General features: G+C 49.7%; 1 protein-coding gene across 3 annotated transcripts in view; it reads left to right on the forward strand.

The window, feature by feature from the left end:
• LOC146829717 (G protein-coupled receptor 143-like) overlaps positions 1-11,639 on the forward strand; it is a 205,957-nt gene extending 194,318 nt beyond the window's left edge. Inside the window, exon 11 of one of the 3 annotated variants that reach the window (XR_014962042.1) lies at positions 11,449-11,561. Coding sequence is in view for 2 of the 3 variants with exons in the window: in XM_085606715.1 (XP_085462841.1) it covers positions 11,449-11,528 (80 nt within the window). In the remaining variant the exon portion in view is untranslated. Of the gene's footprint in view, positions 1-11,448 lie in introns of all 3 variants that reach the window. The other 2 variants (XM_085606715.1, XM_085606714.1) reach the window with 2 other exon arrangements.
• Positions 11,640-15,999: the final 4,360 nt, after the last annotated feature.

Below are 15,999 nucleotides of genomic sequence, written 5' to 3' on the forward strand. Positions count from 1 at the left end.
CGAACGAAACAGCTGATGGCCCTGTTTTCTAATAAATCCATCGCCTAAACTGATAAAGGGTCACCTACTGTCCCCAGCAAAAATAATGCTTAGCTTATGAAAAGGATACCCGTGAACGCATGACCGTAGCACCTCGCACTTACTTTTTCTCAAACTTAGTAATCCTCGGAGGAAGATGTGTATTACCAAACCTTGTATTGAGATGAATGAGTCTCTACCGGAGAAGCCGGTTCGAATTTTTAATAGACCAGAAAGTGACAGATGTCCGGCTTCCTGCAACGAATATAGGACGCAGAAATCAACATCTAGAAGGCCAGACGATGGGCAGGGGCACCCACAGAAACCTGCACCACAGCAATGATTAATAGATTAGTAACACGCCCACTAACATCAGAGTTAATAGACACCAATCATACAGTAACAGATAAGAGCATTTCCGCAACTACTCGGTGGTTGGGAGAGAGGATGAAGTATGTAAATGTCTTCCCTGCCAAAATCTCTAAGACTTTCGTTTCTTATAACCCATTCAAAGATAACCTGCAGCCATCGGAAGAGAGGGGTCGGACGTGACGCACAGCCTGACTGCGGACCATAAAGCATCTATGACATCGACCAAGGGGAAGCTACGAAGCAAAAAGGGCGTGAGACGAGACGCCATTATCAGAATGATAAGCGCGAGGGGCTACATCGGGGCCCCTGCTCACTGACCAGCGTGCCTGAAGTCTCAACCCGTCGGGCCCGATTGATGGGCCCAGTGCTGAAAGACTCTGCTCTCCTTGGTCCGCATTTTTGATCCGATACCACGCCACCCCTCTTCCCTCGACATCCCGAAGCACGCCACCCCCTTCTCTCTTCCTCTTCCATTTGGATTATGACTTTGACCTACTACCGAAGAACAAAAGGCAGGTACCCTGTCTCAAAGTACCTGTGGTGAACTGTGTTAAGGAACAGGACTGTGATCAGAGAACAGTGAGTGGTCACACCCTGCCACGTGAGAAATCAGATTTGAGCTGGACCATAGCTCCACCGCCGGTGCTCAACAGTGCCAACGAAAGAAGAACAACAACAAGAGCTTACCAGTGATGGCTCTTTATAATAGGACACTGGCAAGAAGACCCTATGTTAAGTTGAAAACCCTCTCCCAACCACCTTTTTTATTAACTATCTTCCTATTGAGTTTTCATGATGCTGCATCAATCACTTCCGACTATACACTGGGACAATATCCTATTCATACTCGAACACACTCACCTGGGCCTGACCTGCGGCACAGCTAATGTAATTTTGAATGTACTTCCTCCTCGCCTACTTTATCAAACTGTATGAGACAATGTACAAATGTGTCAGATTACTCCTGCCTACCCTAAAGACTCTGTATCTATAAGAAATGTATGACGAACATTGACAATACTGTAACTGTAAGCAAATACAAGCTGGCGAGATATGTTAAAAGGGAGGACTGTGGAAATTTAGCTTACAAACTGAACATTATCTGCGCCATCTTGCCTCTCCCCAGCGCCACGCATAGCGAATGCACGGCCGCCATTTTCAGGCACCCCACTCTCTCCCCGCTCATTGTCAATCGCCAGCGCGGTCCCCTTGGCGCTGCGAGCATCCCCCGCGCGCTGGCCACCCCTGCTCTCTCATACAGGCCATAAACCCTCTCTTTCTGCGCGACCCTGCTACGGAACCACTTCCGACCGACATCCCATACATGGTCATGCCTCTCCTTTGATAACCCCCTTCCTCTGCGCCCCATTGTCTGAACTGGTCCCAGGCCATCACCTAGCCCTGCGGATGCAGTTTATTGCCCCTACTGTAAAGGAAACACCCCACATCAAAGGGATTACAGTAGATCAAAGCCCCTACTCCCTGAGACCCGACCGGTCACACATGTGAGAAGTTGGCCTGATGTATGATGTCACTAGTTATAGTGTACACCTTATATCAGTCCAAATACCCTTATGGTGATTGGTTGTAAAGTCAACCTTATAGACCAGCTATCCTAGTGGTAGCATGGACAAGAGCAGTCTTAGGCTAAACTCTGAATGGCATGTGAAGCCAGCTGTGATACCATATATAATCCCTTGAATACCAAATGAAAGGACACCACAACAGATATATATATAAAATAAAGTGTATTTATTCTAAGAAAACCCTCAGCACTCTTTATGAGATTAGAGGTAAGTACAACACAGTCTTATTAATGCATACAGTAAGTCACACAGGTAAGTAATACAGTTAGGCCCTAGGGGCCACGCAAACCATATACTAAGTAAGTGGTATAAGAACCACTGTCACGGAAATAGAATAGGCCTAGGCCTAGGGAATCGCTGGGGCTACACTAGACTACCAAAGGATAGGAAGTGGGAGGCCCACGGGATTCGTGTGCAGAGTGGAAACACTCACGCGTAATGCGTAAAAGTCACTAGCAATAGTACAGTTTAGAAATAGATAGATTTAGGACACTTCCGGAGTAGCTAGGAAGTTGAGACTTGAAACTTAGACACTAGGATAGTCACTATCCTGATGAGCACCGGAGTACCCAAGTTACCTAGCCCACAGGCTGCGGGTGCATAGGGTTGAAGTTGCGCCGGGTTTCGTCGTCGACTCCTATGGATGCCTGAAGAAAGATGCTGACAGGCAGTCAGTGAAGAGTGTCCGGTGGATCCCAAGGCTGGGATCAAGAAGAGAGGAGACCTGCAAGCAGAAGGGACAGAGTCAAGGTCACTAGCCAGTGACCACGTGGAACCAGGAAGGAACCAGACGATGTCGTGAAGAGTTGCAGGTGAAGGTGAAGCTTGTCGCTGCAGCCAGGAGGACCAGGAAGCGTCGAGGACGACCAGGACCAGGAGGCGAGCTGTCCCACGAAGGCTCTTGCTGTCGGCGGCGTCGAAGCTGGGCTAGGACTCACCAGGCCTTGGCAAGCGGAACCCACGAAGGACGGAGGACTTGCTTCAGGATCAGAGCAGGGAGGTCTGGGGTGCTTCTTCTTTGCAGAGAAGCGGGAGCCAGTCTGGAGGAGCCAAACCAGCGCAGAAGATTTCAGGGTGCGTCGTCACAAAGGCCACTAGCCAGCGGGCAAGCAACCGGACAGACGCGGCAAGCAGGAAAATGCTGAAGGGCCCCACGCAGGACTCGTTGAGTGTGGGGGGCTGGTCTTCGGTGCAGATGGTGCTTGGGGTTGGGGCTTCTCAATCCCCGGTGCACAACTTCGAGGGTACCTCAGAAGCTGCGCTGTAAGTTACTAGCCACTTTTTCCAGGTAGCCGGTCCCACGTCGCTCGTCGCCTCCACGGAACTCAGCTCTGCTGCAGATGTGGATGAGGGTCGGAGAAGTCTGAGAGTCAAGGCTCTGGTCGGGCTCTGCAGTCGGTTCCTCGTAGAACGTTTCACAAAGCAAAGGGTAGTCTCTTGATGGTGCCTGTTTGCACAGGGTAGCCACTCCTTGGCCACAAGGGAGATTCTTCAGTCTTCTTCTTTCGTCGAATGTCGAAGGTCCAGAGTTTCTGTTCAAGTTTGCTGGTTCAGGATAATCTAAAGTCTTGAGGCCCAACTCCCACTCTTATACTAATCTGGGGGGCTGGGATACCTGCTAGGTCACGCCTTATGGGTGGGACCTGGGAGGGGGCGGTTACACCCACTTCCCTTTGTCCAGTTTCGCGCCAGAGCTGGGGCTGGAGTGCCCCAGCACCGGTTTGAACTGGACTATGCAAGGAACACCTTGTGTGCCCCAGGCATGTCTCATTCCTTTCAGCCCACCCTGCCCCAATACACTAAAGGCTGTCTGGGGAGGTGCTAGCACCTCCCCAAGCAGGAAACCTATTGTCCAGGCCTCCCTGGCTGGGATCACTCCCAGCTGCAGGAGGTCAGACTTGTGTCGTGGCAGCAGCATCCATTTTGTGATGCTGAGGCTTTGGTTAGAGTTAAACAGCAAAGTAGGATTTTAACATGTCTCTCCCTCTAGAAGGGAGGAATAATATCCTCATCACCAGAAATGGTATGGGGGTATTATTCCAAAGTGTTAGACACCTTACACGACATGTTTTGATAAAGCCAAACCATAGTTACCATAACCGTTTAAGATTATAAGGCACTTTAAGAGTATATGGTAGGCTATATCATAGAACAGCTATAAGGACATGGTTCCGAAAGCTGCAGACAGGCTCAGCTCATGCTAGAGCACCATCTCACATGTTACCAAGCACTCTGCCTCCAGGATTGTTAAGGCCTGCCATAGGAGTGGCTGATAGGTACACATGTGTCTATATATAAGGCAGATATAGATATACTATATCTAAGCAAGGGGTGATTACACGACCTTGCCCCAGCTGAGTGATCAGCCAGTTGTGTCTGATTGGAAGGCCAGACCAGGGGTGGCATAATACATGCTGCAGCCCCTGGGAGGCCTAGGGTACACCTATGCCCTGGGTACCTAGGGTACACTGTACAGGGTCCAATAAGGTGATCCTTACCAATTGGTTATGTACCTAGGGTACATGGAGTCCATTTTACAGAGAGAGCAGACAGCCTGAGACCCTGAATGGCAGGATCTCAGGCCAACTAAGTCGAAAAACCAGCTAGACACTAGGCAAAAAGTTGGGGGTAACCATAGTCAGATATCCACCTTCCTACACAACCCCCCCCCCAAACGAAAGGAGATAAGGCTGGCCTTGACAAGGTAAGCCTCTATTGCCTAAGTGGCCATATAAGGAAGAACCAGCACTGGCATGGTTACCCGCTGTCTCATGGTCCACTAAGCAATCCCTCATCCTAAGGATATCATAGGGTCTCCACCATAGGGAATCTCTACCTTTGGTGTGTCTTTGCAAAGTAAAAGGCTGGTGTTGAGATGGAGTACTGAAGTGAGTGTCCTCAAAGTGAGGCCTCAGCTTCCTCCAATCATCCTCCACCCTGGATGCCTTTCTTTCTTTCACTGAGTTGCACTGTGCTCTCAGGGTCAGCCTCTGGCTACCTAAAGCTGGAGGCTGGGTCCCTTTTGTGGGCTTACTGGAGGGACAGGTCAGGTTTGGGGCCCTAAGGTCCCATGTTTGCCTGTGCCCAACAGAATCCCTCTGGGGGAGGTCCCTAACTACCTGTAAAGGGGATCCCTCAGGAATGTTTTTACCCATCACCTGGCTAGGGCTACTAGCCAGGCAATCCTCATTCTTTTGATGGGGGGGTTCTTGTGGACAGGGGCCCTCTTGGGGTCCACTGGCCTCCCTGACCTCTGCAGCCCTGGGCTGACTGAGGCAGGGTAGAGAGAGGCAGGCTACCTGCACCAGACTGGGTCCCACCTTGGAAGGGGCCACTGACATCAGAGGCTCTGCCAGGCCAGGCCTGGCTACCTCTGGGGCAGTTCCTTCACAAGGGGTGAGGTCAGATCCCTGAGGAGGCTGACCTTTTCCTAATGTCTGGGGAGAGGGAGACTTTTCTTCCTCCCCACTACTCTCTGTTTGTGTGGAGTGATCCATAGTTTCAGGCTTCACTACACCTATGTCAGTCTGAGTATGGGCTGAGACCATTACAGCCTTGCCAACCTTTTCAGGGAGGCACTCAGTTTGTGTTTGAGCTGTGACTGTCACAGCTCTGCCAATCTCTACAGGGAAGTCTGTCTGTGCCTGGGCTGTGGCTACCACTGCCCTTCCAACCTTTTCAGGGAGGAAATCTACTTGGACAGGGGTCGTGACTGGCACAACCCCACTACCCTTTTGTGAAAGGCCTACCATTTTGGAATGGGTGTCTTGTTCAACTCCAGCCCAAGCTGAGAGTTCTAAGTCATTCCCCAGTAAGCAGTCCACAGGCAAGGTTGGAGACACTGCCACCCTTTTAGGGCCAGTGACACCTCCACAGCTGAGACATACCTCTGCCATGGGATGACTGTTCTGTTTGCCATCAATGTTAGTCACCTGGTATGAGAAACCAGGCAAAAGCTGCTCAGAGGGAACTAGCCTATGGGCCACCATAGTGATGCTAGCTCCAGTGTCTCTGTAGGCCTCAGCTTTTCTACCATTGATGTAGGGCTCCTGTCTGTACCTACCCAAAGTGTTGGGACAGGCAGTGAAGTTGGCAAACCCCATGCCACCATCACAGACAAGAGTAGCTGCTGTAGGGGAATTGGCTAAGCCAGGATCCCCCTGTGTTCCCCAAGAAAGCCCAACCAAATTTTGGGGGGCACTCCCACCACCTGGGGGATTACTGCTGACAGTAATAGGTGGTGTGATAGGAGTAGTTGGAGGAACAGTTTTGTTTTTAGCCCTTGGGCAACTGCTGTCAGTTTTCCAATGCCCAGGAGTTTTACACTCATGGCAGTAAGGCTTTTTAACTGTGGTAGAGGAGGGAGCTTGGGACCCACCACCCTGTGTGGAGTTTTGAGGCCCTGAGGAAGATTTCTCTTTTGCTTTATCCCCACCCTTCTCTTGAGGCTTGGTGGTATCTTTCTTTTGGTCACCACCCTGATTTTTAGGCCTAATCCTGGTCCTGACCCATTTATCTGCCCTCTTTCCCAATTCTTGGGGAGAGGTCAAATCTGAGTCTACCAGGTGTTGATGGAGAAGCTGGTTCTGACAATTACTAAGGATCTGCTCCCTCATAATCAAGTTGTACAATCCTGTATAGTCCTGCACCTTGCTGCCATTTAACCAACCTTCCAAAGCCTTAGTGGCACAATCCACAAAATCAGACCAGTCCTGTGTCTGTGTCTTCTGGGTGTCTCTGAACAACAACCTATATTGCTCAGTGGTTAAGCCAAACCCATCTTTCAGAGCACTCTTCAGGACTTTGTAATTGTTTGCATCCTCATCACTGACTGTGAGGAGCTTGTCTCTGCCTTTGTCAGAAAAGGAGAGCCACAAGATAGCTGCCCACTGACTCTGGGGTACCTGCTGTACTTTGCAGGCCCTCTCCAAAGCAGTCATCCACTTGTGGATGTCATCCCCATTCTGATATGGGGGGACTATCTTGCTTAGGTTTCTATGGTCATAAGACCTATCCCTATCTCTAGGAATGTTGCTGCCACCAGTGGGTTCTGACCCACACAATTTTTGCTCTCTAGCCAGAGCAAGCTTCTCTTTGGCAAGGGCAAGTTCTTCCCTCTGAATCCTCAGATTAGCTTCCCTCATTCTGGCTTCATGCTCCTTTCTCTCAGGTGAAGTCATTCCCCTGTGAGAGGCAGCATTAGAGATGCTAGAGACATGGGAGTTGATGGATTCCCTTGAAGGGGATCTGTCCCTCCTGCTTCTCTGTGAAAGCCTACTTGTGGGTCTGTATGGGGGGACCCCATGCACACTCCCATGTAAGCTTAGGTTAGCCTGGCTAAGTCTTCCCACTTGGCCCTGGCTGTCTACCTCTTCCTCTGAAGTCCCATCTGACTCATCTGTGGTGGGTAGACCCGTATCTACAGCTATGGCACCATCCCTGGCAGCTCTTTCAGCATCATAGGCCTCCAGAAGCTCCACTAGCTGTCTAAGGGTAGGGTTGGAACCCTGTTTTATTCCTCTGGAGGTACACAAATGTCTCATCTCCTGGAATGTTAAGGTATCATTCCTAGAGGGGGTCTTCTGCAGACCTGCCCCTCCTGAGAGAGCATCTACTTGATCTCCTCCCAGAGGCATGATCTAGTGAGGGTGTGGTGTGTGCACCTACCTACACTAGTTGTTTCTACTAAACCTCTCTAGTAGTTGTAGTCAGGGTGTGTTACTCCCTTCAACCTACAACTACTAAGTCCAGTAGGACTTAAGTATTATAAACTATGTTATATGTACCTAGACAATATCTGTGTGATCTTTCAATTTAGTATCTCAAGATTACAATGGTATTACAACAGCAAGCTCAGATCCCACCGCTGCCACCAATGTGAGAAGTTGGCCTGATGTATGATGTCACTAGTTATAGTGTACACCTTATATCAGTCCAAATACCCTTATGGTGATTGGTTGTAAAGTCAACCTTATAGACCAGCTATCCTAGTGGTAGCATGGACAAGAGCAGTCTTAGGCTAAACTCTGAATGGCATGTGAAGCCAGCTGTGATACCATATATAATCCCTTGAATACCAAATGAAAGGACACCACAACAGATATATATATAAAATAAAGTGTATTTATTCTAAGAAAACCCTCAGCACTCTTTATGAGATTAGAGGTAAGTACAACACAGTCTTATTAATGCATACAGTAAGTCACACAGGTAAGTAATACAGTTAGGCCCTAGGGGCCACGCAAACCATATACTAAGTAAGTGGTATAAGAACCACTGTCACGGAAATAGAATAGGCCTAGGCCTAGGGAATCGCTGGGGCTACACTAGACTACCAAAGGATTGGAAGTGGGAGGCCCACGGGATTCGTGTGCAGAGTGGAAACACTCACGCGTAATGCGTAAAAGTCACTAGCAATAGTACAGTTTAGAAATAGATAGATTTAGGACACTTCCGGAGTAGCTAGGAAGTTGAGACTTGAAACTTAGACACTAGGATAGTCACTATCCTGATGAGCACCGGAGTACCCAAGTTACCTAGCCCACAGGCTGCGGGTGCATAGGGTTGAAGTTGCGTCGGGTTTCGTCGTCGACTCCTATGGATGCCTGAAGAAAGATGCTGACAGGCAGTCAGTGAAGAGTGTCCGGCGGATCCCAAGGCTGGGATCAAGAAGAGAGGAGACCTGCAAGCAGAAGGGACAGAGTCAAGGTCACTAGCCAGTGACCACGTGGAACCAGGAAGGAACCAGACGATGTCGTGAAGAGTTGCAGGTGAAGGTGAAGCTTGTCGCTGCAGCCAGGAGGACCAGGAAGCGTCGAGGACGACCAGGACCAGGAGGCGAGCTGTCCCACGAAGGCTCTTGCTGTCGGCGGCGTCGAAGCTGGGCTAGGACTCACCAGGCCTTGGCAAGCGGAACCCACGAAGGACGGAGGACTTGCTTCAGGATCAGACCAGGGAGGTCTGGGGTGCTTCTTCTTTGCAGAGAAGCGGGAGCCAGTCTGGAGGAGCCAAACCAGCGCAGAAGATTTCAGGGTGCGTCGTCACAAAGGCCACTAGCCAGCGGGCAAGCAACCGGACAGACGCGGCAAGCAGGAAAATGCTGAAGGGCCCCACGCAGGACTCGTTGAGTGTGGGGGGCTGGTCTTCGGTGCAGATGGTGCTTGGGGTTGGGGCTTCTCAATCCCCGGTGCACAACTTCGAGGGTACCTCAGAAGCTGCGCTGTAAGTTACTAGCCACTTTTTCCAGGTAGCCGGTCCCACGTCGCTCGTCGCCTCCACGGATCTCAGCTCTGCTGCAGATGTGGATGAGGGTCGGAGAAGTCTGAGAGTCAAGGCTCTGGTCGGGCTCTGCAGTCGGTTCCTCGTAGAACGTTTTACAAAGCAAAGGGTAGTCTCTTGATGGTGCCTGTTTGCACAGGGTAGCCACTCCTTGGCCACAAGGGAGATTCTTCAGTCTTCTTCTTTCGTCGAATGTCGAAGGTCCAGAGTTTCTGTTCAAGTTTGCAGGTTCAGGATAATCTAAAGTCTTGAGGCCCAACTCCCACTCTTATACTAATCTGGGGGGCTGGGATACCTGCTAGGTCACGCCTTATGGGTGGGACCTGGGAGGGGGCGGTTACACCCACTTCCCTTTGTCCAGTTTCGCGCCAGAGCTGGGGCTGGAGTGCCCCAGCACCGGTTTGAACTGGACTATGCAAGGAACACCTTGTGTGCCCCAGGCATGTCTCATTCCTTTCAGCCCACCCTGCCCCAATACACTAAAGGCTGTCTGGGGAGGTGCTAGCACCTCCCCAAGCAGGAAACCTATTGTCCAGGCCTCCCTGGCTGGGATCACTCCCAGCTGCAGGAGGTCAGACTTGTGTCGTGGCAGCAGCATCCATTTTGTGATGCTGAGGCTTTGGTTAGAGTTAAACAGCAAAGTAGGATTTTAACATGTCTCTCCCTCTAGAAGGGAGGAATAATATCCTCATCACCAGAAATGGTATGGGGGTATTATTCCAAAGTGTTAGACACCTTACACGACATGTTTTGATAAAGCCAAACCATAGTTACCATAACCGTTTAAGATTATAAGGCACTTTAAGAGTATATGGTAGGCTATATCATAGAACAGCTATAAGGACATGGTTCCGAAAGCTGCAGACAGGCTCAGCTCATGCTAGAGCACCATCTCACATGTTACCAAGCACTCTGCCTCCAGGATTGTTAAGGCCTGCCATAGGAGTGGCTGATAGGTACACATGTGTCTATATATAAGGCAGATATAGATATACTATATCTAAGCAAGGGGTGATTACACGACCTTGCCCCAGCTGAGTGATCAGCCAGTTGTGTCTGATTGGAAGGCCAGACCAGGGGTGGCATAATACATGCTGCAGCCCCTGGGAGGCCTAGGGTACACCTATGCCCTGGGTACCTAGGGTACACTGTACAGGGTCCAATAAGGTGATCCTTACCAATTGGTTATGTACCTAGGGTACATGGAGTCCATTTTACAGAGAGAGCAGACAGCCTGAGACCCTGAATGGCAGGATCTCAGGCCAACTAAGTCGAAAAACCAGCTAGACACTAGGCAAAAAGTTGGGGGTAACCATAGTCAGATATCCACTTTCCTACAACACACACCCCCAGGAATTGGCGGAATACCCTGCTGCGCAATAGCCGTCTCCTACTGTGGGTGGGGTGGGAACTTCTACTGTATCTATGTGTGGGATCGGATCTGAACCAGGGCTTCAGGGGATATTCCCCCATACTTCAAGGGAATCTCAAGAATGTACTATGTGTAATAAAGCAATAAACCAGTGTATAAGAGACCAGGTCTCAGAGATGCAGTTAGAGCACCTCGTGACGATACCTTGCTGTCTGATCTGATGTGTTCTGCTCCGACGGAATAAAACTTTGTTTCCTGCCTTCCAGTCTCCGGCGCCTGCCTCTTTCATTGGTAAATTATCGAGTGGTATAAGAGGCGATTACCGCCGGGCAAATACTTGAAAGGTTATCGACTGAAACTGCCGCTACCATTTAACAATAGGGTAGCCTCTGTATGATCCGAGAGTCGCAATGCTGCCCCCATGTCTCTGTTGCTGAGTCAGAGGTCAGCCTCTTATGATCTGGGAGTTGCAGTGCTGCCCCCTGTCTCTGGTGCTGAGTCGTAGGGCAGCCTCTGTATGGTCTGAGAGTCGCAGTGCTGCCCCCTGTCTTTCTTGCTGGGTAGTAGGGAAGCCTCTGTATGATCTGAGAGTTGCAGTGCTGCCCCCTGTTTTTGTTACTGGGACACACAGCTAGCCCCTCTGCTTGATTGGGAAGTTGCAGTGTTGGCCACCACCCTGGATGTGGTTTGTGCAGCTGGCCCCTACGATGGCGGGGTCGCAGATCCTGTCCACCCCCTACCTCTGAGTAGTGAGTCAAATAAGCGGTAGCTCGCTCTGTTTTTGATTTTCCTTCATTCTCTTCTCCTCTTCCCCCCCTTTAGAGTTTGGCTGTTCAGCAATGGAAGTGGATGCCATCGGCCTCTTGGGAGCTTCACGGAAAACTTTATGTACAAATATCTGAACCTCAGCCGATCATGTGCTCATGGTCACCAGCCGCACAAGAAGGACTACTTGAAATCAACAATAAAAACTTAGTGATAAAATATATCCTAAATAAAACAACTCTAAATTCAAAAAGGCCTCCATTATTGTTTGGGCAACGGATTGAGAGCAGCTGGTGAGGTGTTTATTGCGGGTGATGTCTTGATGTGCTTATAGACAATTGAGGTCTTCACCTTCTTCCTCAAGAGAGGTGTATTTCATTGCTGCAGCCACTCTGTGTTGTTTTGTGGCTCCGTTAACCTGTCTGGAAGCCTTGAAGCAGAAGTGAGAGGAGAAGTCGAGGGTTCCTGCGCCTGGGCCCGAGGTGCTCTGATCATGTCACTGTGAGTTGGCGCTACGTTTGACCATGAGAGGGTCAGAAGGAGGAGAGATACTGGAGATGGGACTGGCCAATGCAGCATGGATGGAGGGTGCCGGGGTCCAATCTGGCACTATTATAGTGTGTGAGGGCCCGAGGTGCTCTGGTCATGTCACAGTGACTGGGGGCGGCCTCTCACCATGAGATGGTGCAGAGGAGGAAAGATACTGGAGATGGGACTGGCCAATGCAGCCTGGATGGAGGGTGCAGGGGTTCAATCTGGCACCAGTTCAGTATAATATGTGGGATGTGCTCTGAAGGTGATGGTGCTGTTTCAAACCGCGGTGATCCAGAAGAGCAGCGATTGGACAGCAGTAGAAGTCTAGTGCAGTATGGTTGGAGGTGTTCAAGGTCGCAGGTGGAACCATTTATTTATTGATAAAGTTTTGTATAGCGCAAACTTGACCCTAGAAGGTCTCAAAGGTCTTTACGATTTCTTGGGCAAGCATAAACATGTAAAAACAACCAACAAACCTACATGCTGACAGTGTAAGGAGTAAAACAGACAAGGACAATAAGCAATAAACAAGGACATAGCAAGGGAGTAAAACACCAGACAATGCGATATCTTGGTGCCCGTAAATAAGTCCGTATGTCCTAGGGTAGACGTTTCTTCATCAGAAGCGCTTTGACTTCTTTATTGAATGATGCAGTTGAGGGGGTTCGATCTGTTGTCAGGGGCAGGGTGTTTAGAAATCTCAGGGCCATTCCAGAGAGAGCTCGGTTGTAGGTGTTTCTTTTTCAGGACTTTCTGAGGTTTCAACCATAGGGCGCTGGAGCTTCTACGGATCTGCAGCCGACGGACAGCTCCAGTTTTCCAGCTAGGTTCTTCGGTGTGTTGAGCTTTATGGGTCATGCAGGTGATTTTCAGCGGTATCCTTGCCTCACGTGGGAGGCAGTTCAGCGACTTCAGATCAGGATTGATGTGGTTGTTCCTTTTGGATCCAGCCAGCTTGGATCTCGGCAGACGGCGGAGTGCGCCACTACCATAGTCCAACCTGGGGATCATCACTAGAGCCTGCACTGCTGACTTGAAGTCATCAAGGGGGAGGAAGGGCTTCATTTTTCTTAGTCTGTTCATTTGAACGTTTGCTCCTTTGGGGGCAGAGGTGATGTGCTTCCTGCATGTTAAGATTATTGTCAATGTTTATTCCCAGAGATCTCGTGGAATCTAGAACATCTGGAAGGCAGTTAAGGGCTGTTAGATGCTTCATTCATTCTTCTTTGTCAAGGGATTGCTTGGGTGGGGCGATTCAGAGGAATTCAGTGTTGAATGTATTTAGTTTGAAGTGGTTTCGGGTCAGCCATTTCTGTTTTTTTTGCAAGATTACGTTAAGGTACCGTATATCTTTGGGGGAAGAGATTTTTAGGTTTGGTTGGGTGTCATCTGTGTACATGTGGTATTGGACGTTAGATAATTTCAGAATTTCAGTTAAAGGCTAGTTTAGTGTAATGTTTTAAGGCCAGAGATGTCTCATCATGTAACTGTGAACGTATCCCTGCAGTCACACATAAACAGCAGACATGGCCAGGTGTATTAGAAAGGGAGAAGTGCCCATACACCCAGACCCCAGTGATGCACAGTGGATAGTAATCCTTGGCTGTGGGTGGACCGGCTGGGGAAAAAACGCATGTACGGATAATACATGGACTTGGTATCTCATGTGCCCTTTGTCCTCGAGGGGACACCTTAGGCACCATGCTCTAACCATCATCCAGGTGTAATATACAGAAGACCAATAATTATTGTACCAGTAACAAAATCTGCACACCAACCCCCTGGTGTTTCACTAATGCAAGATCGTCCTTTCCGCTGCCCTTCAAGCGCTTCAGTGCCTGCCAGAAAGTTACAATACCTGTATGAGAGGCTGACGAAAAAGGGGTATAGCCTGTAGTGAGTCCAGTGAGTCTCCAGAGGTTGTACAGAGGCTAAGTAGACAACACTAATGTTCCTTTTTGTGGTAGGATGGCGAGCATTTATGCTTATCAGAGGTTTGTGTTAATGCATTTTGTTGTACACACAGTGGCAATAAATGAAACACACACTTAATAAAAATATGAGACCAATTTATAAAAATAGCACCTTGGTATATTTATTTACTAAGACCACAAAATTTTCATAGAAGCGAGGACGTTTTTAAATAAAAATACTTTTCAGCTTCAAAAGAGGACACTGTGCAATTTTCAGTCTGTGCAATGTTAACCTATAGGAGGAAAGCAATAATGCAGATTTGCAGGTAAGTACACAACTTACAGTTCCAGTCTTCGGAGTTGGAGGTCAGCAGAGGGCAAGGTTCAGGTAAGCACAAACACTGCACCACCACTAGCGGCACAGGGGCGGCCGGGTGCAGAGGTCAAATCCGGAGTTAGGGCCCAATGTTAGCCAATGGAGACTGGGGATGCTTGGAGACACGCTGCTTGTAGGTAAGTAAAGCAGCTGCTGTGTTCACGCTTCAGAAGTTTAGACAAGCACGGGGGCACAAGGCAGCACCAAACATACAGCACCAGCAGCACAGGGGCGACTGGGTGCAGGATGCAAACACTGTGTCAAGTAAATTGAGGAACTCGGTTTTGGAAACGAACTGCAGGCATTAAATCGGAGGCTGCACGAAGGACACCAGCTACAGCAGAGGTAAGGTGGGATGCTGTGGAATGCAGGGACACTGTTGGTCGAGCTCTCCAAGGCCCAGGGGCTTCGGGTGCAGGGCTGTCCTTTGACATCATATTTTTCTCGCCAGTCTCTGTTGGGGGGGAACCTTCGGATTCACACTGCAGGGCCGTCTTGGATTCCAGGAGGAGCCAGCCAACATTGACCTTGGAATCAGGATCACTGGCTAACCTTTTCTGGACCGATGGGCCACCAGGACTCAGGCTGGAGGCGTTGGGTGCGGAGTGGTCAGGGATCACGGTTCCTGAGGATACCTGAGTCCTTTGTCTTGGTTTCTTGGACACAAGTCCACAGTCCTCTGAAGGTTTGGTCTTTTTCAAAGGCAGGTAGTCCCCCACAAGATTTTGGAGATCACTGGCTGCAGGACAGGCGTAGTTTTCTTTGAGGGTCTTTGAAGCTGCAGACAGGCCTGTAGGGCTGGGGCCAAGTCACTGAGCATCTTTAGTCTTCACTGCACAGCGCCTTCTTCGCCCTATTTCTTCTTAGGTTCGCAGGAACTAGTTTCAGGGCCTCGAGGAGCCCCCTAAATACTAGATTTAGGGGTGTATCAGGGGAGTAAAAGGTAGGGACCAATGGGTTCCTTACCTGGGGTGTTTACACCCACTATTATGTCACCCTCCTGTGGGAAGAGGCATAACCCTAGCAATGATTAGATCAGGCCCACCATCTTCAAGATGGGGGGGCACTGAAAAATGTGCTTTACTTTGCTTCCAGCACCTGAGAGGTGGAGTTGGTGAAAGGGGGGTGAAGGGGGACACGCCATCTATTCTTACTATGTTTTCCAGCCGGTTCTCTAGTCTAAAAGAGGGGTTTGAACCAGGGGCTGCCATCTAGCAACAGAGGCTGGGGCTGCATTACAAAGGCAGCAGGCCTTTGAAACATCTCTCTCGAGCACTGTGCCCATCCTAGGATGCTCAGGAACCAATGCTGCTCAGGATGTGCTATGTTTCTGGATGCAGAGGCTCTCCACCCAGGGGTCCAGACCCATGTCTGGTGGTGGCAGTCTGCCTACAGCCAGTCGGAGACCACATCAGGGTTGGTAGGTTTTCAGGGGGCACCTCTGAGGTGCCCTCTGGGTACATAGTTTAATAAATACAACACTGGCATCAGTGGGGGTTATTGAGAGGAGTTGTTTAGTAAAAAACACTTCTGGGTTCAGAGAAGCCATCATGGTGCTGGGGAACTAGAGTTGTCAAGTTTCCAGCCCATGTATTCTCAATGGCTTCCCTGGCACCTACAATATTTAAGAATATACTTAAATATTGTAGGGGCATTTCTGCTCATGCGGATATGCCCACACCTGTGATATGGTGCACCCTGCCTTAGAGCTGAAAGGTCTTCTAGAGGGGTGACTTACCTATACCTTAGGCAGCGCAGCTTGGCATGGCACACAAGCAGTGTGCC

This window comes from Triturus cristatus, chromosome 5_2 (genome assembly GCF_964204655.1).
Source record: "Triturus cristatus chromosome 5_2, aTriCri1.1, whole genome shotgun sequence".
In the NCBI taxonomy this organism is placed as follows: Eukaryota; Metazoa; Chordata; class Amphibia; order Caudata; family Salamandridae; genus Triturus; species Triturus cristatus.